Raw genomic sequence first — 24763 nt, 5'->3', positions numbered from 1 at the left:
TTTCAATTACTACTGTGTTAAATTGTTCATATGTAAAAAGTATTTCATGCCCAGCCATGTGTTGTAGAAGCCTTTTAAAACTTTTTACTGCCGCTTTCCATAAACTTCCAGCGTGAGGGGCCTGTGGTGGAATGAAATGCCACTGAATGCTGTAACGGGGTAAATTTGAATTTACCGCGTACAAGTTCAGTCAAAATAAAATCTATAATACGACTAGTCGTCTGGAAGTGAAAATTCTCAATGCTCGGACGTCATTCCCCAATTTGAACTAAGTAGTAGTCCGAAGTCGATCGGGAAGCAAGTAATTATAAACTGGGACCGGAACGAGAATCGACATTAGTGACCGGAACGACCGGAACGAACGGACCTAATCCAGTCTAGAGTAGAAGTTCAACAGCTGGAGAGACGCCACTATAAGACGCCATAATAGACTCCGACCTTTTTTTGACGCTAAATTTTGTATCAGGTAATTAATTGACAGCTTGTGTTTTATTGTGGAACCAAGCGATAATTTGTTAAAATCTTTTATCAGATACCAGGCGGGTAGCCGGTATCTCTTATGAATATTACTGATTGTGTCTGATGAAGCAGGTTGAAGGAGAGAACGGGTAGTGGAGAGTTTAGAGATAGAAAGAGAAGAGAGACACAAGGTAAAATTACTGGAACGAGACAAAAAATTTACAATCACCAGACCAGACGAGGACGAGACCAAAACGAACACCACGATGAGAAATGAACTGGAGGGTTAATTTGTTGTAAATGTATTTATTTAAAATTTTTCCAGGCAGGAAGCCGGAAAATTTTAATGAATACATAGTCTTACGTCTGGTAGCGTCGCGTCAGTTTGTTCGTGATAAATTAACCCGGCATTAACTTATATAAAATAATTAATTAATAAACTCCAGGCAGGTAGCTGGAGCTATTGCGTAGTAAAATATTTCCAGGAAGGTAGCCGGAATTATTTTAGAAGTTACCAGGTGAATCGTGGATCTTACGCACCGGAAACTGTTGAATCTAGTCAAGAATTGCTAGTCGATAATATTAATTAATTATAAGTAATTTAAGTGATAAAACAAATAAAATAATTGTAAATAAAATTTACAGTAAATTGTTTCGATAAAACTTATAAAAAGATCCGCGGTCTAGGTCACTGATATAATTTAATTGAGTAAAATTACGGGAAAATAATTAGTTAAATAAATTAATTAATTAAAGAAATCAGTAAATAAAATAAGAATAATTATCAGGATAATAAAAGTACCTGAAAATAGCACGCGAAAAATATATAAATTGAATCGGGTGAACTTTGAGTTTTAATAAATTGATAACGTGGTGATGAAATTACTGAGTAGAAAGTCGTTATATTATTGGAGTAAAATTAATTGGTGACAAAAGTGAAAAAAGGAAAATAAGATTTAAGGAAGATAGAAATTAGATCATACATTAATTAATAAATATCTAAACTTTACAAATTAATTTATTTATTTGCAATTGCGGAAAAATTGTTTTAATCAGTGTGTGTGAAAATAAGTCCAGGGGACTGAGTGAGTATATGAGTGAGAGAAATAAATAAAGATTTTAATGGAAAATTTAGCAATTAAGTATCGCGAAGGTTAAGCAATGTTTTAAATAATTGTGTGTGTGAGTGTGGAAATGCCAAAGGTAGTTGGCCAATTTTAATAAGGAAAATATTGCAGGTCAATTTATCAAATTAGGTTTAAGTGAAATATTGCTGGTCAATGAATTATAAGGTATAATAATTATAAGGTTTATAATTGATAAAGGTATGAAAGGTCAATAAAGTTATACGGATTATAAAAGTTATGAGGTTTATAAAAGGTATATAAGGTTTATAAATGTTATAAGGTTTTAATAAAGTTATAAGGTATAAGGTTACAAGGTTATAAAGGTCAAAAGGTTAAAAAGGTATATTAAATAAATGAATGTTTAATTTGTTAATTGAAGTTATTAAATTATTTATAAATTATTCTTCCTCATCCTTCTCTTTCAATTAAATAAAATTACACCGACCCTGAAGATTTAAGATCCGGTTCTGGGAGGCCGTTATTACTTCCAGTGGCGCCCTTAAAAAAGGTAATTTAAGGACGACCAGAGTAACAGCATAGCTCTATTATAATGCCTTTGGCAGTAAGATACCCTTGAATTTTCTCTCGAGCCTCAGCCGCAGAGAGCCCATCAGTCAATTCTCGTAAAATATTGTTTGCGTCAACAAAGTTGGTCCCAATATCATTATATATATCTTGGCACAAACCAAATCGTGAGACAAGTCGTCTCTATGCTGATAAAAAACTTGCGGATGCCAAATCAGTAATTTCTTCAAGATGGACTGCTTTCACTGCCAGACACACAAATACAGCAGCATTCGAATTGATTTATGCCCGATTGCGAAATTTCTTTTCCTCAAGGATAAATGATCCACAGTAATCTACGCCAACTTGGCTGAACGGACGTGATGGATTGACTCGTGACTCAAGTAGAGTACCCATAAGATAATTAGACGTCTGTTAAGCTAGCATGATCAAATCAGCAGAATCGCAAGATTTTCGTGGCAAAATTTAGTGCTAATTCAGTGCCGAAACTAAAAATTTACCGCTTTGGGAGGAAGCCTAGAAATTAGAATATTGCTAGCTTAACGTTGAGCTAGCAAACTACTACCAAAAAACAATTATCGGAAATATATTTAAAAAACTGCACTTCGGGATAATTTAGTGATTAATGAGTGCTGGCTATACCGAAAATAAAAATTTCAAAATTGATACTTATTCAATTATTTCCATGTTTCAAGATAATAACATCACTAAACCAGCTCTTACCAACTATGTATGAATTGAATGCACATTAAGTGCTGTTAGTAGAAGCGAAAAGATAAGTGATAAAAAAATTATTCTTTTTTTTATATACACAACAATGCTATCTACACTGATGCAACATTCTATGCCACCAAAAATGGAAGCTTGACTCTGCGAGCTCTTAACGATTCGTGTAAGAATTGAATGCTCATTGAGTGATATCTCTACGGGCAAAAATATAAGTGACAAAAAAGTTATTCTTTTTTTTTATATACTCAACAATACTAGCTATATTGATGCAGCACTCTATGCCACCAAAAAAATGGATGCTCGACTCTGCAAGCTCTTAACGATTCGTGTCAGAATGAGGTGCTCATTGAGTGCTTTTAGTACAGGTGAAAAGATAAATGAAAAAATAATTTTTCGTTAATTTAGAAACTCGACAATGCTAGCTACGCTGATGCGTATTCTATGCCACCAAAAAAAAGATGCATCACTTGGCAAACTCTTGATCATCTGTGTAAGAATTAAGTGCCTATCAAGTCTTGTCAGTACGAGCTAAAATATAAGTGGAAGAAAAAAATTTTTTTTATATACTTGACAATGCTAGCTACAATGATGCAGCATTTTGTGCCAATGAAGAATGGAATCTCGACTCTGCAAGCTTTTAACGATTCGTTTAAGAATTAAGTGCTCATTTAATGCTGTCAGTACAGGTGAAAAGATAAGTGAAAACAAAGTTATTCTTTCTTTTATATACTCGACAATGCTAGCTACACTGATACAGCATTCTCTGCTAACAAAAAATAGTTGCTAGAATCGGCAAACTCTTTAAATACATTTGACTATATACAAATATAAATTACGTATAAAATATACATAATTATAGAATTTCTTAAGTGCATAAAAATTGGTTGTTATACGTATGCAAACAATGTTTCGTTTTATTTCGAAGTACATATTCATAATATTGTTTATTACTAATCGATTGTAAGCAATGAAAAGTGTTTCAATCTTGTGTGTATTTTATCTGCATTATGCGAAATAAATGAACTTAGTGGGAGTATTAAATATTACAACAATTCAAGATGGCATGGTTACTTTTTTCGTTTCCCGCTATGAAAATTGCAAATTTTCAAAAAAGGGTAAGTTGTTGGTTTCAGTCCAATCTTCCTAAATTTAGTTTCCATCAGTTATCGACGTTCTGATGTTTAAGGTAGCTATTCTGACTTTTTCCGGATAGATGTCCATGTGTGTATGCATGTAAACTTCTTTTGTGTGACGATATCTTTGGAACGAAACAACCGTTCTGACGTTCTCGATGGCAATCGAAAGCTCTCACCAAGACTTGAAATGATTCAGATTTTACAGTCGATCCGTCATGTAGTTTAGAAGTTATTCGATAAATATTGTTATCATGTACGGATGATATATATGTAATTTATAAAGTATATTTTAATGAAATTTGTATATATTAGGTGTACAAAAAAGTTCTACCCGTTTTTTGTCAAAAAAAAATATATTTAAAAATTTTAAATAAAATACAAATTTTAATCAAAATAACCACCATCAGCATCTACTACCCTTTGCCAACGCTCAGGCAACTGATGGATCCCACGGCGATAAAAAGCTTGATCTTTTGTCGAAATGAAATCATCTATTGTTTTTTGCATTTCGTTTTCATTTTGTAAGTGTTTGTCAGCCAAGTAATTTTGCAATGAACGGAATAGGTGAAAATCACACGGTGCAAGGTCTGGTGAATACGCCGGGTGCGGTAAAACTTCCCACTGTAAATCATTTATAGTGTGGTGGACGATTGAACTTCTATGAGGCCTGGCGTTATCATGCTGCAGTATCACTGGTCGAGGTTTTTGTCCCGCAAATCGTCTTTTACTGTTGATTTCATCTGCTAATTTTTTTAATTGACAACTGTAGCGTTCTCCAGTAACGGTTTCTCCTGGTTTGAGTAACTCATAATATAGCACGCCCCACTCATCCCACCAAATACAAAGCAATATTTTTTTCCCAAAAACATTACGTTTTGGTGTTGATGTCGTTGGTTGTCCTGGGTCTACCGAATGTTTTCGACGTTTAGGATTCTCATAGTAAACCCACTTTTCGTCCCCTGTTACAAGTTTCCACAAAAAACTTTTTTTTTTATGTCGTGAAAGCAACGACAGGCAGGTGTCAACTCGTCTCTCTCGTTGTTCTGGAGTTAATTCATGAGGTACCCATTTTCCTTCTTTTTGAATCTTACCTAAAGCATGTAATTTTTCAGAAATAGCTTGTTGAGTAACGTTTAACTTTTTCGCAAGTTCTTGTTTTGTTTGTGCAGAATCTTGATTCAGTAATTCTTCCAATTTCTCGTCACTGGTTGTTGAAGGTCTTCCAGAGCGTGGTTTATCATTTAAATTAAAATCTCCGTTTGTGAATTTCCGAAACCATCTTCGACAAGTACTGTCATCAATAACACTGTCACCATAAGTTGCACAGATTATTCTTTGAGCTTCAGCAGCACTTTTTCCTTGATGAAATTCATATAAAAGACAATGGCGGATATGCTCATTACTTACTTCCATTTTTAACTTAATAAAAAAATATATATATATCGAAGATTAATGAATTTAATCGAAGTTTGATGAATTTAAAGAGTACAAACAGCTGTACATGTACATATACGTATTCATAGCTAACCTATAAATAGCTGTTAGATAACTCCATCTTTGAAAAACGGGTAGAACTTTTTTGTACACCTAATATTTCTATATATTTTGACTCATATAATTAGTGATGTATTGTCTCTGTTTAATTGATTATATATGGATGAACTTATATGTTTAAATCTATGGTTTGCGGTTTAATGAAATTATATTTTTCCGATTTATTAAAAATTTTATGTTTCTCCATATATTGAAACTCACAGTCTTTATACAAAATGTCGAAACTGCCATTTAAATTTTCCCTATCCCACATTTCAGAAATTTCTCAGGAGACGATAAAAACGTTTCACGGTTTGCAAAGAAAAATTATTTGAATTATGTTTACGTTGGTAGAACCTACAAATTTATTTTCATGTTTTCATAAAATACAGGCACTTGCAGTGAATAAATAATTATGGATTATGCGCTGTAAGAAGAGTAAAAAATTATCCATCATTAGCGTTGCCTTCTTACTCATATCGTCAATTACTTCCTTAAATTAACTTAAGATCGAAAATGATAAGCGTCACTAAACCTATACGAATGTGGGATACGACATTTTAGAATGCGCGAAAGTCTGCGTGTGGGATACGACGTGTTAGAACATTTATTTAAAAATACTAAATAAACAATTTGACCTTTCAAATTTTTACATAAGCTGCACATTGTTACAATGATTCCATTTTTGAAAAAAAAGTAAAAATGTCAAATTTTGTAGGATAGGGCATATTAGAATGGCAGTATCGAAATATTCTTTAAAAAACTGTCTGATACTATCGGAATAAAAATTACAAGCTAAAATGCATCATTTTTATTATGTATCGCACCATATGACGGAAAAAATGTATAGTATCAAATATTTTGGAATATATAAGACGTTATATATTGTACAATATATGGAGTACCATATATTTTGCAATATACTGGTAAACTGATATCAAAAATATCTATCATACTATACATTAATTAATATTCTACTTTCAATACAATATATTAATATAAAAAACGATGTACCAAGATATATGTTAAACATACACAAAAAAATATGTTGATAAATATATAATAAATATATTGCAGCAATATATCATTTTTCAATATACATTTATTATCATATAATAACATGTACAATATATCACACTATTATGTTCACATATTTAAAAACTTATTTTTTCACATATAAAGTCTTTTTACGTGAGAAAATATATTTTGATTATATTTTTTGAAGTTCCCTATATCTATTTATATATATATATATATATATATATATATATATATATATATATATACATAATAACGCAAAAATTGTACACACTATATATTAAATTTTGCACTACAACTTCGTTATCTATCTTTAGCTTCCAGTCTCAATACTAACAGGGTGCCAGGTAATTTTTATCACTGGAACTACCAAACCAGTAAATCATGAAAATGAGATAAATTTTTGATCAGTGGAATTATTTCAAAATTACCCATGAATAAAACCGGATAATTTTTGATCAGTGGATTTATCACCACAACTACGCATAAATAAGACTAAAGCTAAATCTTACCAAAATGCTCAGAACTTATAAGCAATAACAAAACAGAGACTGAAAATCTAAAAACAGAATTACGGTATGCTATGGTGTCGCTTAGTATGTAGGTTTATGGAGAGGGGGAGTGGTCTGGGTAACATCATTCCAAATTCGTGTACATTATTAGTGGATTTACGGTTCTGGTGAACAACAAGCTACTCAAAATCTCTATTAAACAATAGACAAAATACTATAGCATCATACAAATAATATTTTTTTATAACAAAACACAGAATTTAACAATAATAATAATAATAAAAGTAATTTTAACAGAAGTAAATTGATACCTAAATGATGGGTATCAAGACCTTCTAAATAAATAAATAAATTAATTAAGTAACTGTAGCCAGCCGATACTCGATTAGTATTCGGTGAACTAGACGAACAATGATGGATCCGATACTCTAGAACATTTTCTTTAACAAAATCATAAAACTAACATACATGGGTCTCATATTGATGTTAATTAGGTAATAATTAGTTTAATAACTGAACATATTTCTTAAAATTATTCTTATAAAATAATATTAACAATAAATCGTGAACTTGACTTTAGACTGTAACAATATTCTCATAATTCTCTCAAATCTTACAACTTTCCTTTAATTAAAACGGTAGCATAATACCTCAAGACTCGGACTCAAACTCAATTAATTATTAATAATTATAATAATTAGTTCATACCTGATTATTGATGAATAAAATATCAAGCTCTCGACCGTAGTCCCCAAATTAAAAACATTATCGCCATTTTTACCAGCTCTATACTTCACTCCATAACTCCAACTCAATATCAAATACTCAACAGCCAATAATTAAGGCGCATTCTATTGAGCATGAATATCCCAAAGTGGTTGCTCTCCTGGACTTGGCTTCGGTTAAGATCGCAGACCGAATTCCTAAATTTAAGTGACCAGCGGTTACCCTCAGCAGCACACTGGTCAAAACTGTCCACTGAGGCCTACCAACTAAACCCAAAACTCTAAAAATGACCAGAAATAGCGGCTTCCATAGCGATAATGGTCACAAAATTATCGCTGAGGCCTGTCAATCATAATCAAAAAAGAAACTGATCTCATGTACCTAATCCATAGTCCATATTTTGGAGCGCTAGCATTTCAGCTAGACCTATGCAATCCACATGGAAGTCTCATAGAGTTAGGCAAGCATCCTGACATCAGATAAACCGGGTAGCAATTACTTGAGCCCTACTCCACAGTTGTTCTGACTTGTCCACATACTTAATACACCCAAAACTGTAAATCCAAAACTCCAACCACATCTTTTACTAAACTCTAATCTCAAGCCATATCCCATAATAATTTTCCATAAATCTCATCCTAATTCCTTACTCTCATTTTTTTTTATCAACAGCTCTATCTGTAGCCAGAGGTTACCCTATATTTTATTCTTAAACTATAACTTAAATCAAAAATCTGTATCAAAATCGTTAATTACTGTAAGCTAAACTATAAGTCTTAAGTTACCATGCTCAAAAATTCAATACAATCAGTTGGTGCTTGTGACGTTAACTGTAATCCAAACCTCGTACAAAAAATAACGTCAAGATATCTATATATATATATATATGTATATATATATATATATATGTGTATATATATATATATACATATATCCTGAGTTATTTTTCTCTTAGTTCAAGCGTTCTAAGCATTTTTGCGTTCAAAATTAGTACTTATTCCGAGAAAATTTATTCTCTTTCATCAAAAAAAGGTAATACCCTTCAAAAAAACATACAAATCTTTCTTTAAAAAAATATCTCTCACATTGGAAAAAAAAAATCTTAAAACAAGTAAAATTTTTTTTTCTTTAGGCGTCAAAATATATTGACTTGAGGAGAAAAAAATTTTGATTCTCGATAATTATTTACTAGCTGTAAAAAAATTTTAATTTTCTGAATCGAAAAAAAAAAATTTCTCGTGTCAAGATTACTTTTCTTGGTCCAAGTAAACTGTATTACTTTGTGAAAAATAAGTTGTAGGAAGTGTATTTCGGCACATCCTAATTTTTATATTATAAAATAATTCTAACTTTTAGTATTGATTACAAATTTATTGTACAATTATCTGATGTTTTTGTAAATTATGACTACGTAGAAAAAACAGTTAACTCGAATCCAGAATAATCCGGAAAATTAAAATTATCTCGCACCAAATAAATAATTATCTTGATATTTTTATCTCAATAGTAATTTTTTTTTTTTTAAATCGATATAATTTTACGTTTAAATCGAGAAACTTTTCGATTGCTTGAAGTGTTTTTATTTGTTAGCATAAGAGATTTCTCTTTTAAGAAAGTTTTTCGTTAACAGTGAAATCAAATTATATTTTTTAATCGTACAATTAAAAGCAGAACACAGGAAAATGACGAGTTATTTAAAAATTCAAGTTGTAGTAAATCACATGTACCTATTATAGAATCTGGAGATTACTTTTGGAGATTACTATTATAGAATGTGGAGATTACGTCTTTACGTAATATATAACCATATATAATTACGTGGAATTATATATAACTGTATAATTACATGTAATTATATATAACTGTATAATTACATGTAATTTCATGTAAATCATATAATTATATAGAATGATACATAATTTTTTTCCCCCGGGATTATTTATATATATATATATGGATATGTATGTATCAGGGTGCGTCATTTCGGGGCAACGTTTTATCTTGCACACCTCAAGCGCGAAAGCGCTGAGGGTGCTTTATGAACGGTTTTTTTAATTCGAATAGTTTACTCACATAAAAATCTTTTTACAGTCTTTCTATTACACAAAGATAGTTTAAATTGTACACTAGCATATAGAGAATTTATTAAGGAACAATTTGAACCCAATATTTAGTTAATTAATTATTTTATTCGATCAAAATGAATTATTTTCATTCAAGAAGCCAGTGCTGTCAATTGTTATGTATGAAACTCCGTACACACGATAACTCTCGATAGACACCATTACTCGGTCTCAATTTTTTTTTAATTATCTTTGTATTTTTTATCACGAGAACCCTGATGAGAATTACTATCTGAATCCTTTTAGTTTAATAGTAATTAATTCGTGAAAAAGGCCCTAGGGGTATAAGCATGGTGAATTTGCCCCCGAAAGGTATAGGCTTGATACTGCAGGGATTTTTAGGTACTAATAAGATATTAAAATCCTGAGAGTTTCAGCTTTTGAAACCAATCGGTCTACGAGAAAAAGCCAAATATGTAAAAATCAGATAAAATGAATATTCTCAGAGACTATTTTATCGATTGACTTATACTCGGGATATGTTTTTGGGGTCAATAGTAGCTCCTCGGTAAAAAATTGGGAACTTGATCGGTCGACAACAACCTCGAAAAAAATTACTTTTTAATTTTAATTTCGATTTTTGACGATGTTACGGTTCTGGTACAATTATGAAATAATTTTTTTTGGATTTCTCATCCAATTTCCTATGGACTCAAGTGCTTTAAAAATTTTTAAAAAAGGTACGCTATATAAAAAAAAAATAAAAACCACTTTTGAATTAATTATGTAGTTTTTTTTTGCAGTAATATTAAAATTATTTTAAAATTATCGCTTTTAGTCATTGAATATGGTATGTTATCGACTCAGTCGTCTTATGTGCAAAAAGAACCGCACGACCGACGTGCCCACTGGCGTATTTGGTCGTATATACAACAGCTGACAAAAGTGTTATTTATGATCTGAATCTGAGAGATTGTCTGTTCACATTTTATTTATTAAGCTAATAAAATGACTCCAAATAAAACAGTCAATGATAAGTGTTGCATTTGCTCAAAAATAGTAAAAAAAGTTCCTGGAACTCCTAAAACTTTATTAGCAGAACAAGACATTGATGAGTTTTCTGCAGTATTTAATGGTGAATTTTTTACTGGTGACATTGTTTGTGGTAAATGTCGTGTAGAGATGTATAAAAAAAGAAAATTTGAACCGGTGGTTATTGATGCTGAAGATGGTTCTAAATCTATCGTCAGTGGAATGTTAGAACGAACGGAGTCTAGTCTGTCACACATGACATTGTCTCAGTTAAGTTCAGATGATCCTTCTTTTAGAGTCAACATTACTCCTACCGATTGTACAGAGTACATTGAGATTCATATGAAAAGAACTATTTCAACTCATCGATACTGTTGTCTTTGCGGTAATACTAGTGACTTAATTATTATTCCTCAAAAAGCCCGAATGCAGTCATTCATTAAGCGACGAGTCTTCATACCACATGGAAATCGATGCTGTCGAAATCATTTAATAAACAAACGATTCTATGATGAATCTCTAAATTTGATCAGAGTTTATTCTAACTGGACTTTAATTTCATCTGTAGAATTAAGTAATATGATGGAAAATTTTGCTGTTGAATGCGATTCAACATTGCTGAATAAAATGGAGGATTATCCTTTATCAGATGAGAAGGTTCGTGTTTTGACTGGTTCAAAATGGGAAAATGTGATTGAGTTGCGGAATTGGTTAGTTTCAATGAGAAATACTGATACTCGAGGTGTAACTCAAGCAATGATAGTGTTTTTGGTTAAGCTTCGCACAGGTAATTCAAATAAGTTAATATCTACAATCTTGGATATTAGCGAAGAGCAGTTAGTGTCAAAGTATTGTGAGCAAGTCATCCAATCTTTCGAAAAAGACATTTTACCTTCGCGTTTTGGTTTAAATGCAGTATCTAGGGCTGATCTTATTGAGAATCATACATCTTCAGTTGCTATGAAACTTCACAATGATTTAAATGATAAAATCATTTTAATTTGTGATGGGACTTATGCTCGTCATGAGAAAAGTTTTAATAATGAGTACCAAAGAAAGTCATATTCTGGTCGAAAAAAAGTACTACTATGTAAGCCATTCACGATTTGCACAACTGATGGATACATAGTTGATATGTTGGGACCGTATTATGCTAACCAAAATGATGCTACTATAATGCGGGATATCATAGATAATCCTGATGGTATATGTCATTTATTAGAACCTGGCGATGCATTTGTGGTAGATCGAGGATTTCGTGATGTGAAAGGATACTTGGAAGAAAAAAATTATAAAGTATTAATGCCAGCACTCAAAGGAAAACAAAATCAGTTAACAACATCTAGGTCTAACGCTTCAAGAAATGTAACAAAAATTAGTTGGGCTGTAGAAGCAGTTCATGGGATGTTAAAACAAAACTATCATTTACTCGATCAAAGAATTGACAACAAAATGCTTCCTAGGGTTGGAAGTTTTTTTAAGATTGCCTCATTTTTGCATAATATATATAGTAAGCGTCTTACTTCCGACTCAGAGTTTTTGGATGAAGTCATCGAAACAATGAAATCGCAAAATAATGTAGTAAATACGTTAGCTGAAGACGTTCAAAAAAATGGCTGGCAGCGAAAAAAATTGCCGTTTTAAACAATTTCATCTGAAACTCTTGAAGACTTTCCGGAAATGACAGAAAATGATCTGCGTATTTTTTTCACTGGTTCCTATCAATTGAAACAGGCTGTTTCCTATTTAGCAGAAATGCTTGATGAAACAGGTAATCTCACTATTCAATATGTGAAAGAACAGTCAAATATACTCAAAATTCAAGTTCAATCCAGACACATTAATAGAAAGGTTTATAGAAGTTTTATTGAGTTTAAAAAAAATGCTATTGGTCCAAAAAGCATATTGAGGCATAGTTGTGAGTGTGCAAATGGTCTGAGAAAAATTGGATGTCGCTCTCATGTTGCTGCTGTTGTTTACTATTTATCACACGGGAGATATTCAACAAAGATTTTAAGGCCTGCTGAAATACTTAGCAAATTATTTGATAGAGACAGTATTTCACCTGTGATTGAAGAAGATAGTGATGAAGACTGATAAAATATGATTATACATTTTTTTCCTCAAGTATATCTTTCATTTGTTGTTACGTATTTATAATTTACAAACTAAAAACCAATTTCCTGTTTTATATGTGTATAATGTTCATAATATTTTAGTTGATATTATATGATATGACAAAATTTAACTGCTGATCCAGAGATTATTTTTGCAAATAACATTCAAGAACATATAAAAACTAGAAAAACAATGATTCACACTTTAAACATGTAAATAAAGTAAATATTTGCTTGAAAAGTGGTTTTTATTTTTTTTCTATATAGCGTACCTTTTTTAAAAATTTTAAAAGCACTTAAGTCCATAGGAAATTGGATGAGAAATTCAAAAAAAATTATTTCATAATTTACCAGAACCGTAACATCGTGAAAAGTCGGAATTAAAATTAAAAAGTAATTTTTTTCGAGGTTGTTGTCGACCGATCAAGTTCCTAATTTTTTTCCGAGGAGCTACTATTGACCCCCAAAACATATCCTGAGTATAAGTCAATCGATAAAATAGTCTCTGAGAATATTCATTTTATCTGATTTTTACATATTTGGCTTTTTCTCGAAGACCGATTGGTTTCAAAAGCTGGAACTCTCAGTATTTTAATATCTTATTAGTACCTGAAAATTCCCGCAGTATCAAGCCTATACCTTTCGGGGGGAAATTCACCATGTTTATACCCCTAGGGCCTTTAGCTGCTATTTTTACTGTTGTTATTATTTTTTCCATTGTTTCTCTCTACCAACTACTGGTGGTAGCACTAGCATATCATGTTTGAAAAAAAAAAGACATATAAGACAAAAGGCGGAATATCAAAAAGAAATTTCAGTAAAATAATATTAACCCGAAAGAAAGTTATAAAAAAATCAAATTGATACTTTGTAATTTAAATAGAAGTTCATAATAAAAATAAAATACATGAATATTATATGATAAAAGTAATGATTAAAAATTAAACGAGCTATTGACGGGTGCACTTTTAGAATTTTCAGCATTTTTTTTAAGTGCATGTGGAAAAAATCATAGTTCAACATAAAAAAAATCTCATTTTAATAACACGGGAAAATTGTTTTTTTAACTTTGAGCACCTGAACTCGTTAACAAATTAATGGATCGAATAGACTAACCGACATTTTTGTAAGAAATTAAACGCTTTACGAAAAAGGTCTCTAATCGGTTTTTTATAAACCCATGTGTTCAAATATTATTAGAGCTCGAATTAAAATTGGAGATTTTTTCACTTTTCCGGTGAAATTATCAGATTTGTCACAAAATGTTATGAAGTCTTGTTTGTTAACAATTATATTCTCTACAATTTATTAGTAGTTAAGTTTTTTCAAATTCCTCATCGTTTTCTAGTTATTTCCATTTCAATGTCGAGCTCTTGGAATCGATCAGAACACTTCTTTCTTAAGAGCTTATAATTAAAATCAAAATAACTAAGAAACCATGTGGAATTAGAAAAAACTTTCTAAATAATAATTTCTAGAGAATAAAATCGTCAACAAAAAAGAGCCTAGAACATTGTGTGGTAAGTCCGATAGTTTTGCGGGAAAAGTAAAAACATCTCCAACTTTACTTCGAGCTCTAATAACATTTGAGTAGATGGATTTATCGAAAAAAGATAATAGACCTTTTTTGTAGAGCGTTTAATTTCCTAAAAAATTGTTTATTTGTCTATTCGATCTATTAATTTTTTTACGAGTTAAGGTACCCAAAGTAAAAAAAAAAATTTGACAGTCGAAAAAGTGCGCTAGTTGCATTAGTGGGAAAGTGGTGCGTTGGTAATTTTTCTTACCGACTATAGTCGGTAGCTGATAGTGACTATCAAACTATTTGTGATAATAGTGACACACATCGTGGTCAGAATACTTATGATGATTTTAATGTGAATAGTGCTGGTAGCAGCAACTTGGATGTAACCATTTTATCTCATCCTCTAAACTCTACAAGCACACCACTGAAATATCATAACTCTGTACCTAAATATATTGAGATGTTGAATAAGAAAAATCCTAGAGGTTTGGATACATGATTTGGTATTCGTAAAAAAAATAATCAATTTGTTTTTGGTAATTTACCTGTTTAATTTAAAGATAATATAATATCAGTGAATAATCAAAATCATGTTTTATCTCCGGGGCTTATAGAATTGCTATTTAAAAGTGATCCAAATGAAAATTCAATTACTACAAGTGATTTAGATGTGAACCATAAACTCATTGTTTCAGTGAATACTCACCGGAAAAATTATGAATCCGAAAGAAGTTTTTATGTTGTCAGGATCGCTAAATATACTCAATATATTGCTGACTTTGTTCAATCACCATTAAAAAGAGGTAAAGGGCTACCTGACATTATGACTGTTTCAAAGAAACGAAAATATGTGGATTATGTTTATTGGGATAATCCTAATGAACTCATAGATCGCCTTCGCCTGTTAATCGCACCTCAAGCAGCTGGGAACTCTAGTCATTCTAATGAAATAATTTCGATCATTGAAGAGCTACGTGAAGCTAAAATTATTTATTAAGAGATACATTACCAATAATTCGTCATTTATAAAAATAAAATTCGAGAAGAGAGGATCATCCAAATGGGTATCAACATATTTGGACGTGTATCTTCCCTATCGAATCAGACACAATTTAAAGGCTTTAGCAGTCGTGTCGAACCTCCTGGAAAAGGTTTCAAGTTGACAGATGATGGACAGTTCGATTTAAACCGTAAAAGGTTATGTTGCTGAACCTAAAAATGAAACTGATGCAGTCATATATAATACTATGAAAGCTGCAATAAACCATATGGATGATTAATACAAAACTCATCCAGACCTTAGTATCAAATTGACAACAAAAGTGATCGCATTAGAAGGGAGTAATAGTGAACTTATTCTATATAGCCAAACGCTATCAAATCGTGTAACAACGCTTGTGAGATCTGTAATACGTGGTGGTCAAATATTAGCTGATATTGAGCGTAGAGTATCTAAACTTAAAAAATGGAAAATAAAAAGAAAGGAATAGCCTAAGAGCTTCACAAACAAGCTTGAAAACATTATCCTCGTCGGCATTTTGACATTCGTGGACTTGATGAGACTTGGCAAGCTGATTTGGTTGAGATGATACCATACTCTACAGCTAATAGTGGATATATCTACTTACAATTATAGATATTTTTTCAAAGTACGCTTGGACAGTTCCAATCAAAAGTAAAAGTGGCAGTGACGTTAGAAACGTTATGAAGTCTGTGCTATAGCAAAGGCGGAAATCTAAAAATCTTCATGTTGATCAAGGCAAAGAATTTTATAATTAAGAATTCAAAGATCTCATGAAACATTATGGGATTCATATGTACTCGACATTTGGTAATTTGAAGGCCTCCATATGTGAACGTTTCAATCGAACACTTAAAAATAAAATGTGGCATGAGTTAACAGCACGTGGAAATTACAAATGGATCGATATGCTTGAGGACTTAATCGATAATTATAACCACACGAAACATCGAACAATAAAAATGAAACCTGCCGATGTAACTGTTGGTAATGAAAAACACATAATTCAGACAATTTACAAACCTATTCAAAGTGAACAGGCGCGAAAACAAAATAAATTGAAAGTTAGAGATAAAGTTCGAATAAGCAAGTATAAACATGTCTTCGAAAAGGGTTACACACCAAACTGGACAACTGAAATTTTCACAATTAAAACAATACAAAAAACGAATCCAACAACTTACAAGCTAATTGATTATCAGGATCAACCGATAGAAGGAGGATTTTATGCAGAAGAACTCAGTATAGTCAAGTATTCAGATGTGTAGGTAGTTGAGAAAAAAATAAAAAAACGTGGAAATAAAATATATTTTAAATGGCTAGTCTTTGATTATTCAAATAAAAGCTGGATTACTGAGTCTGATTTATAATATTATTGTATTTTTTATAGTATTAATAAATAATAATAATAAACAATTCTGAGATTTCTTTTTATTTTCATATAAATCATATTTATTTAAATTTATTTTTACAAACTTAGAATTAAATACATTTATCTACATTATTATTTAGTTTTATCTTTTCATTAGATACTTTATAACCCCAAGGTAAAGTATCAGTTGAGGTGTCCCTTAATTTCCTTTTATTATCACACCAACTTAATGCTAATTTACTTTGTTTAATTTTTTTCACTCCATGATGACTACTTCTCATCAAATATTGATGTTTAGTTATATTTACATAATCCATCAGACAAGCCTTAAAATCGTCAAACGTGACCTTTCGCAAAGTGGACCCTTTGACTCCCTTAGTTCTCTTTATAGTCATTTTATTCTTATGGATTTTGAATGCATAAAGTTTTGCTCGTAACCTAACGAAATCGGTAATAATTTGACCATTACACTCATCTTTCATAACTCCAATCACTTTTTTATTTTTTAATGGAATGTTGTAAGCATTATTTGGTGGGTAGTCAGAGGTATTAAATTTTTCGTTATCACGTTTGATAGTGTTATATATATTGGACACATTAAATTGATAAATTAAACTATCAGTATCAGTGTATAATAATTTTGATTCATGACTATTAAGATTTTTTTTTAATATAGTTATAATGAAAATCGTAAATAAAAGTTTTTGATAAGTCTAAGATGCTAAAACCAATAGAAATTGGTTTATTAAAGTATAGAATTACTTTCTTTAATTCTATTACGACTAGGTTATTATCGTAAATTGTAAAACTATGGAAATTTGGTTTTGCTATTAGAGCTTTTGCACCATATCTACTCTCCCACTTGTTGACCATTCTCACGTCTTTGTATTTTCGAACATTTTTCATAGTTTTACCAAATAGAGCATTGTTCATAAGCTTGTAAAAGTTCTTTTCAAATTCATTTTTTGCAACATTGCGACATTCAGTATTTTTATCGATATATGGCTTTAACCAAGCTGATTGTTTGAATTCCAAAACTCGATGAACTTTTACAAGCTTCATTGCTAAACTAAGACATTGTTGTTAATTTATGTAATGAATAACATATTTCTTCTTAGAATAAAGTGTTGTAGCCAATTTCGAATATTTACTGCCTGGTAGTATAAAATGTTCAGGGCACAAAGGTAAATCTTTATGCTCATCGTGTAATTCTATAGGATATTTTAAATCTACTTCTAAAATATATCCAATCGACTTAATATCATTGAAAAATTTATCAACATTTTGTAAATCAATATTTTCATGTATCCATTCAAAAAAATTTTGAGGTAAAGGCATGCTCATAGCTGCTCCATATAAATTATTTCTATCATAATACATGAGATGAGATTCATCTTTGCTTTAATCAAAATCTTCTTCCATGAATCGACGATTAGCTTTTGCGTATCGATTTGTACATTGAGAAACACCACCTCTAATACCTTTTTCAAAAAATAATATCATCTCAGGATCATCTCATAAATCTAACTTTACATCTGTGAGTTTAAGCATAGCATCAAAAGCGAGTCCCGATGCAGTGTTATAATGTAATGGATCTAATTCATACGTTTTGTAACAACTGCTACGGAAATTCTCAAATATATCAGCCAGTAATAAGACGTCAGTTTTTAAATATAAATCTGAATATTCATCAAGGGTATTTATATTAAATTTATTTTAAACTTGTTTGGCATGATTGTTATCTTCATCTAAAATATCACAATCATTAAGTTTGGAATAAAATAATTTTTTGTCGGGTAATTCAGTATCGTCAAGCTTATCACTTAAATCAATGTATTCATAGGGAAATACACCTTTACGTATAGCTCATTGAAACTGTTGTGAGCCAGTATAATATTTTTGTGTAATTTTCTTATCATCATCGTCAAGATATGAAGCTAATTTTTCTATGCTTGATCCCATGAAACGACAAGAGTCTATAAATCTCAACTTCATAAATGTATTTTTTTATTAACTTGGTCATGCAATATATTTTTCTTTATTAATTGGTAGAATATTAATTTGACCATCGAAAACTGTAGATAATTCCCTAATTATGAAATGTGAATCATAACAAGATAGATTATAAAAAATAACAGGAGTAGTATGACTCCGTTTATAATTAAAATTACATTCATTCTGTGCAGGACCTCTACATTTTCCCGTAAAATGACAATGATCACGGCATTTTATTTCACCGGCTGATTTAAATAATTTTCCATAGATGTAACAAACTTTTAAATTATTATGATAATATTGTTCATCTGCAGTCAATGGTAACATTTTAACATTATTTTTTAAATAAGTGTTAACTTTTCCACCTAAAATTTCTAATTTTCTCAAAAATCATGTAATCCAATCAGGTGAACGATTGATTTCAAACCTCGATATTGGATTGTCATAACTAAAATGCAGGTAATAAGTTACACTGTGAGGTACATGCTTTTGCGTATCATTAGTCTTAATCTTAAGCGTACATTCCAGCTCAGCATATACTACGAAAGGTACAGGATCCTTATGCTCTCAATTTTTTAAACTTAACACTTTATCTTCATCTCGCTCTGGTAATCTCATTCTTACTTTATTGTATTTTAAACAATCTGGCTTATGTTTCTCAAGTGAATGTGCAAATCTAAAATGATGAAAACATCGATCGCAAAACCATAATTACGATTTAGATTTTGTAAGTTGACTTTTTACTAATCTAGAGAAATTTTTAATCAAAGCAAAATGATGTATAGGTTGATAGCTTTCAGGATTTCCATCATCATCATGCAAAGTAATCTTTGTCTTAACCATTAATAAGTGAATAGTTTCTTTATCAGAACTAATTACACTTGAATATAAAGGAACTATGATAGTATCATTTAAATCATCATCTTTATTTTTAATAGTATCTGATTCTATACCATAAACGTTAATGCTTAAATTATTCAGTTTTTTAAATTTCGAGATATCTTTAAGAGAAATTGGAAATCTAATACCTTGTTGGTTAAAAACTGTATCTACGTGATGATATGACGACACTCTTTCAGGATTCTTACTTTTTGATGGAAACAATGCGGCTTTGATGCACCAAAGGAAACAGTAGATGTCATTATTCTTGATGTTCAGGACACCCTTCTTGTATTTTATATCTTGAGGTAACCCCGTATATGTTGAAAAGCCAACTTGCAGTGGAGCGTATTGTGAAATATTAATATTCAAATTTATTATTTCTCTTAAACTACACTCTGAATCTTTCTGATTGAATTCATTCACTTTTTTTAAATAATGAATCGTAAACACTATCGTTGAATAAATCAGCAAGCGAAGTTACAATGAAAATTTTATCACTTTTAGTTTTGAAAGATTTAGTATCCTTTATAGTGACGTCACTTTTAACATTTTCAAAATTGCATATCAGGGTGGTGCTGACTTTGATGTTCCCCTCACGATTCAGAACATTACTAATTTTTTCAATCACTAACTTTTTTGCATCGTTTAAAAATGCTCTCAAATCAATATGACCCCAGTTAACAATGTAATAGGTCTTGATTCTATTTTCGAACGCACTTTTTAAGTCCCACCATTGAATTAAATTATTTGTATTGAGACCACCACCAATTACAGACCTGTTAAATTGCGAAAATTTATCACTATACCAGCACAAAAAGGGGATGTTACTTTGCAAGTGTTTTTTTTTTCATGATCACTGCTTTTACGACCTAACAATGATTTGTTGAAGTGTTTGCAATTGTCATCACAAATTTGTATCCACGTGAGAAACTTTTCTTCACTCACAGTATCAAGCTGTGATAATAGCTCATAAACTTGAGCCATTGTTTTAATACCACCGTGAAACTAGCATATAGACATTCTGATTATTATTGCAGTTGAAAAAAAAATTTATATATATAAGTAATTGTAGCTTACACAGTCAAAGAAACGTATTCCAATTTGATCATCAACTGATATCTTGAACAAAAAAAGCTCTTCAATATATACATAGACGATGATAAACAACTGACCAATTGGAAATTTCGGAGTTATCAATATTTATGATATTTCGAGGAAGACACTTTCTCTTTGAACATGGTGCAATATGACGCATGTTCAAAAAATTTTAATGTACAATTTTTAAGATATATATATGTATAAAACGTGAATCACCTCATGATGACAATAATATTTATTTGTGTTAAAATGAAAAACATTTACTACCGTTGATAAAAAAGCTTGTGAATTACATTTGATAAAATTGCTATTATGATAGTTTAACTAATGAGAGGGACTAAAAGTCACATAATACCCTTGTACTTATGGAGCTTATTTTATTTTTCTATATTCCATCATGAAAAAATTTTTAGTATTCATATATGAGTAAAAAAATAGATAACTTCATGAATATTTATGGGCATGTAACGATTTTTTTAAACGATTTTTCATTATGACATTCGAAAATCATTTTTAATGTCTCTCTTAACTGATTCAAGGTAACTAAAAATTTCTATTGCACGCTCTTAAGTACGTGGGTCCATTTTCATATCTTCAGTATCATATGAGAACAATAGGCTTAACGGAAAGGACTTATCTAACATACGGTGGTAAGGGCATATAATGACTATTATTATTTTCATCAAGAAAATATTAATCTAATGATGAGATTAAATGATACTATGAGGGTGGAAATAGTTATAAGATTTTCTTCATTTTCTTTTACTAAACATCACAGCTATTGATAATTAAAAATAATCATGAGTTGGACAAATTTTAGTTAAATAGTAGGGGCTGTTTACCAAGGATATAAAAAAATGCACATTGAAATTTTGAATTAGTGTTTTTTCAAACTATCTAAAAAGTGTACACTTCAGTAGATTGCAATCGTTGAATATTTCTTACAAAGAAAATGTTATTCTAAAGTAAGTAACTTTTTATTTATTGAAGTAATTAAAATTGTTTTATTTGTTTATTTTTTATATTATTAATGATATTAATGATTATAACATTAATTTTCAGGAAAAAAATGGGGAACATAATTAATAAATGTTACGTGCCAAACATTTGGGCAGAAAGCTACTCATACTTTGAGATGTTCGAAGACTTGAGTAGGCAGGTGAAAATGTGCGCTCCATCATCATCATCACCGTCATCATTTAAGAACGAAGATATGATGGATCATATTTTCACCATATTTGGACGTCACCCAACGACATTGGGAATGACTGATGACGGGGTTTGGATATTCCAACTTCCGGGTGCTAAAACCTCAGATGAACCCTCACAGCAATTATACAGGCTGATTCATGAGAAAGCAGTGAGATTTCTTAGACATCAGGCTATACGGCATTTATCATTGCCCGCACCACCGCAGAACTTATCAAAAACTTTAAGTGATGATGATGATTTGTTCCCTATGGGTGAACCTCTAGCGTACTTGACACTCATACTATCATCATCATCATCATTATCATCATCATCAGCAGCAGCAGAAGCAGCATCAGCATCATCTCAATCATCTGGCTACCCTGAGTCTTTCAGACTGTCAGCTGTAAATGTTTCCATAAGTGAATCGGAGCAGTTGCAGCAAAATGCTCAGAGTATAAATGAGCTGCTGCATATTAGAGAGCAGCAGTACCAAGAGATACTGCAACTCCAGCAGCAGCAGTTTGAGCAGGCCTGTATAATTCAGAACCAAGATCTGAAGGTATGGCTGTGAAAACGTCGTTTTGCACAGTTGCAAAACAAATTCAACATGTTGCTGAAGTAACAACAACAACAGTTGTAATGGCTTCATCACCAGCAGCAGCAACAACAGCTAAAGCAGATGCAACAGCAGCAGCAATGGCAACAGCAGTGGCAGCTGCAGGAGCAAGATCAGGAGCATGAGCTCGAGCAGTGGAAAAATCCACATATATTTAGACCACAAGACGACGTGGATTTTTACAATTACTGTCATTAGTAATTATATATATATATATATATATATATATATATATATATATATATATATATATATATATATATATATATATATATATGTATATATGTATATGATCATTAGATGTAAGAAATTTTTAATTTTTTTCTTAACTTTTTTTTATTTATTGATTACTTTCATTATAATAATTATTATTAGAATTCATCATTCTTGTTATTATTATTGCAATTTTTTTTTGTATTTTTGAATAAATGATCATCATTATTATTATTATTATTATTATTATTATTATTATTATTATTATTATTATTATTATTATTATTATTATTATTATTATTATTATTATTATTATTATTATTACTATTATTATCATTTCTTTTGTTTTGTTAAATGCTCAGGGGTTTTCCCCCGGTAGTCCGACTCTACCGAGGGCTTTACCTGAGCGCCAAATCATTACTGCTGCGATGCTTCATCAACATGATGATCAGCATGCGCAGCAAGCCAAGTTTCGTTGCCTTAGGAGACGGAGGGATCTGAGAATGACAGCCTTTTGCATCCGCGATGCCAAAAACTCAACTTGCGATAAACAAGTTGAGACTTTAGCCAATGTGGACACAAAAGTCTGTTTCATTCCTCCTAGGACGCCAAGAATGAGTACATCAAGCTGGACACGGTAGCCTGGGTAAAGTTTGCCAATTTCGAACAGGAGATCCTGATATATTACATTTTTGTGCTCTTCTTTAACCGTGATGTTATATTTAGCTGGAGCTGGAAACTCAATAATATAAATGTTACAAGCGGTTTTATCGAAGAGCACAATATCAGGTTTATTGTGATCGATTTTCCACGTTTTTGCGAATGGCACGTTCCAATAAAAACGGCAATGGTCATTCTCAACAACTTGCAGAATATTTCCTGGCAGATAAGGCAACACTGGTGTTTTATCGATACCGTGAGTATGTTTTAGGTGGTAATAAAGTACTCGCAGAGCAGCATTGTGACGCTGGACGTATGTATTTCTTGCCAGCACAGGGCATGCTGATAATAGATGCATAAGCGTCTCAGGATGTTGTTTACAAACCCTACACAGTGGGTCGAGTAGCTGCATCTGGAGCACCTTAGCACGGTATTCAAGAGTATTAATTACACCATCTTGGCTGGCAAAAATATATCCTTCGGTCTCGTACATCAGGCCAGCTGACTTAAGGAAGGAGAACGTCAGCCGCTCGGACAAACCATGTTCACGCACGTGTTTAAAGAACACGCTGGGCATGGACTTATCCATATGTGTGCTGAGCAGTTTTTGTTGCTCAGCATTGCTGATGACGCTCTTAAATTTCTCCTTAGGGAGTTCGATAAGAGGGCTTACTCTTCCAAGACTGAGGGATTTTGCCGCGTACATTGCTGCCTTGTATAAAAACGCTCCCCTATGCCTATTTTCATGACTATGAACAATCTGCATAAGGAAGTCGTCTTTATCTGCGGTGAAATTGACAATCTCGTATGTTATACCCAAAACCAAACGATCGTGTAGACACTCAAAGCTCTGTAGACCTCTCCCTCCGATGTGCCAGGAAAGGTATAATCTGGTGACTAAGGATTTAGGGTGCATGCTCCGATTCATATTCATGACGTTGCATGTCTCGATATCGAGATTTCCGAGCTCTTTTAGGGCCCATTTAAGAACACCGAAAGAGTACAGAAGTACCGGGACAGCAAACATGTTTGTTGCAGAGACTTTGTTTTTTCCGGAAAGTTCTGATGACCAGATTTTCCGGAGTCTCCGCACATACTCGATACAGAGAGTCATTTTTACTTTCGAGACGTCCTGCATTGGACTCCTGTCAATCCCTAGATATTTGTACGACTCTCCGGCGTCAAGATGGTCA

General features: G+C 31.6%; 2 protein-coding genes across 3 annotated transcripts in view; both read left to right on the top strand.

Moving 5' to 3' along the window:
• LOC103573766 (uncharacterized) overlaps positions 1-24763 on the top strand; it is a 170848-nt gene that overhangs the window by 95589 nt on the left and 50496 nt on the right. The gene's annotated exons all lie outside the window — the stretch shown is intronic.
• On the top strand, positions 19467-22849 carry LOC103573765 (uncharacterized). Of its 2 annotated transcripts, XM_053736896.1 has the most exons (3): positions 19467-19637; positions 19711-21855; positions 21953-22849. In XM_053736896.1, exon 3 carries the CDS (start codon positions 21960-21962, stop codon positions 22650-22652), a length of 693 nt encoding a protein of 230 aa, XP_053592871.1. In that variant the 5' UTR covers positions 19467-19637; positions 19711-21855; positions 21953-21959; the 3' UTR covers positions 22653-22849. The 2 variants fall into 2 exon arrangements, with proteins under 2 accessions (XP_053592871.1, XP_053592870.1); XM_053736895.1 differs by having other exon boundaries at positions 19467-21855.

The sequence above is a fragment of the Microplitis demolitor genome, chromosome 2 (assembly GCF_026212275.2).
Source record: "Microplitis demolitor isolate Queensland-Clemson2020A chromosome 2, iyMicDemo2.1a, whole genome shotgun sequence".
Taxonomy (NCBI): Eukaryota; Metazoa; Arthropoda; class Insecta; order Hymenoptera; family Braconidae; genus Microplitis; species Microplitis demolitor.
The sequence above is the reverse complement of the archived record's forward strand: the minus strand, read 5'-3'. Positions and strand labels throughout refer to the sequence as shown.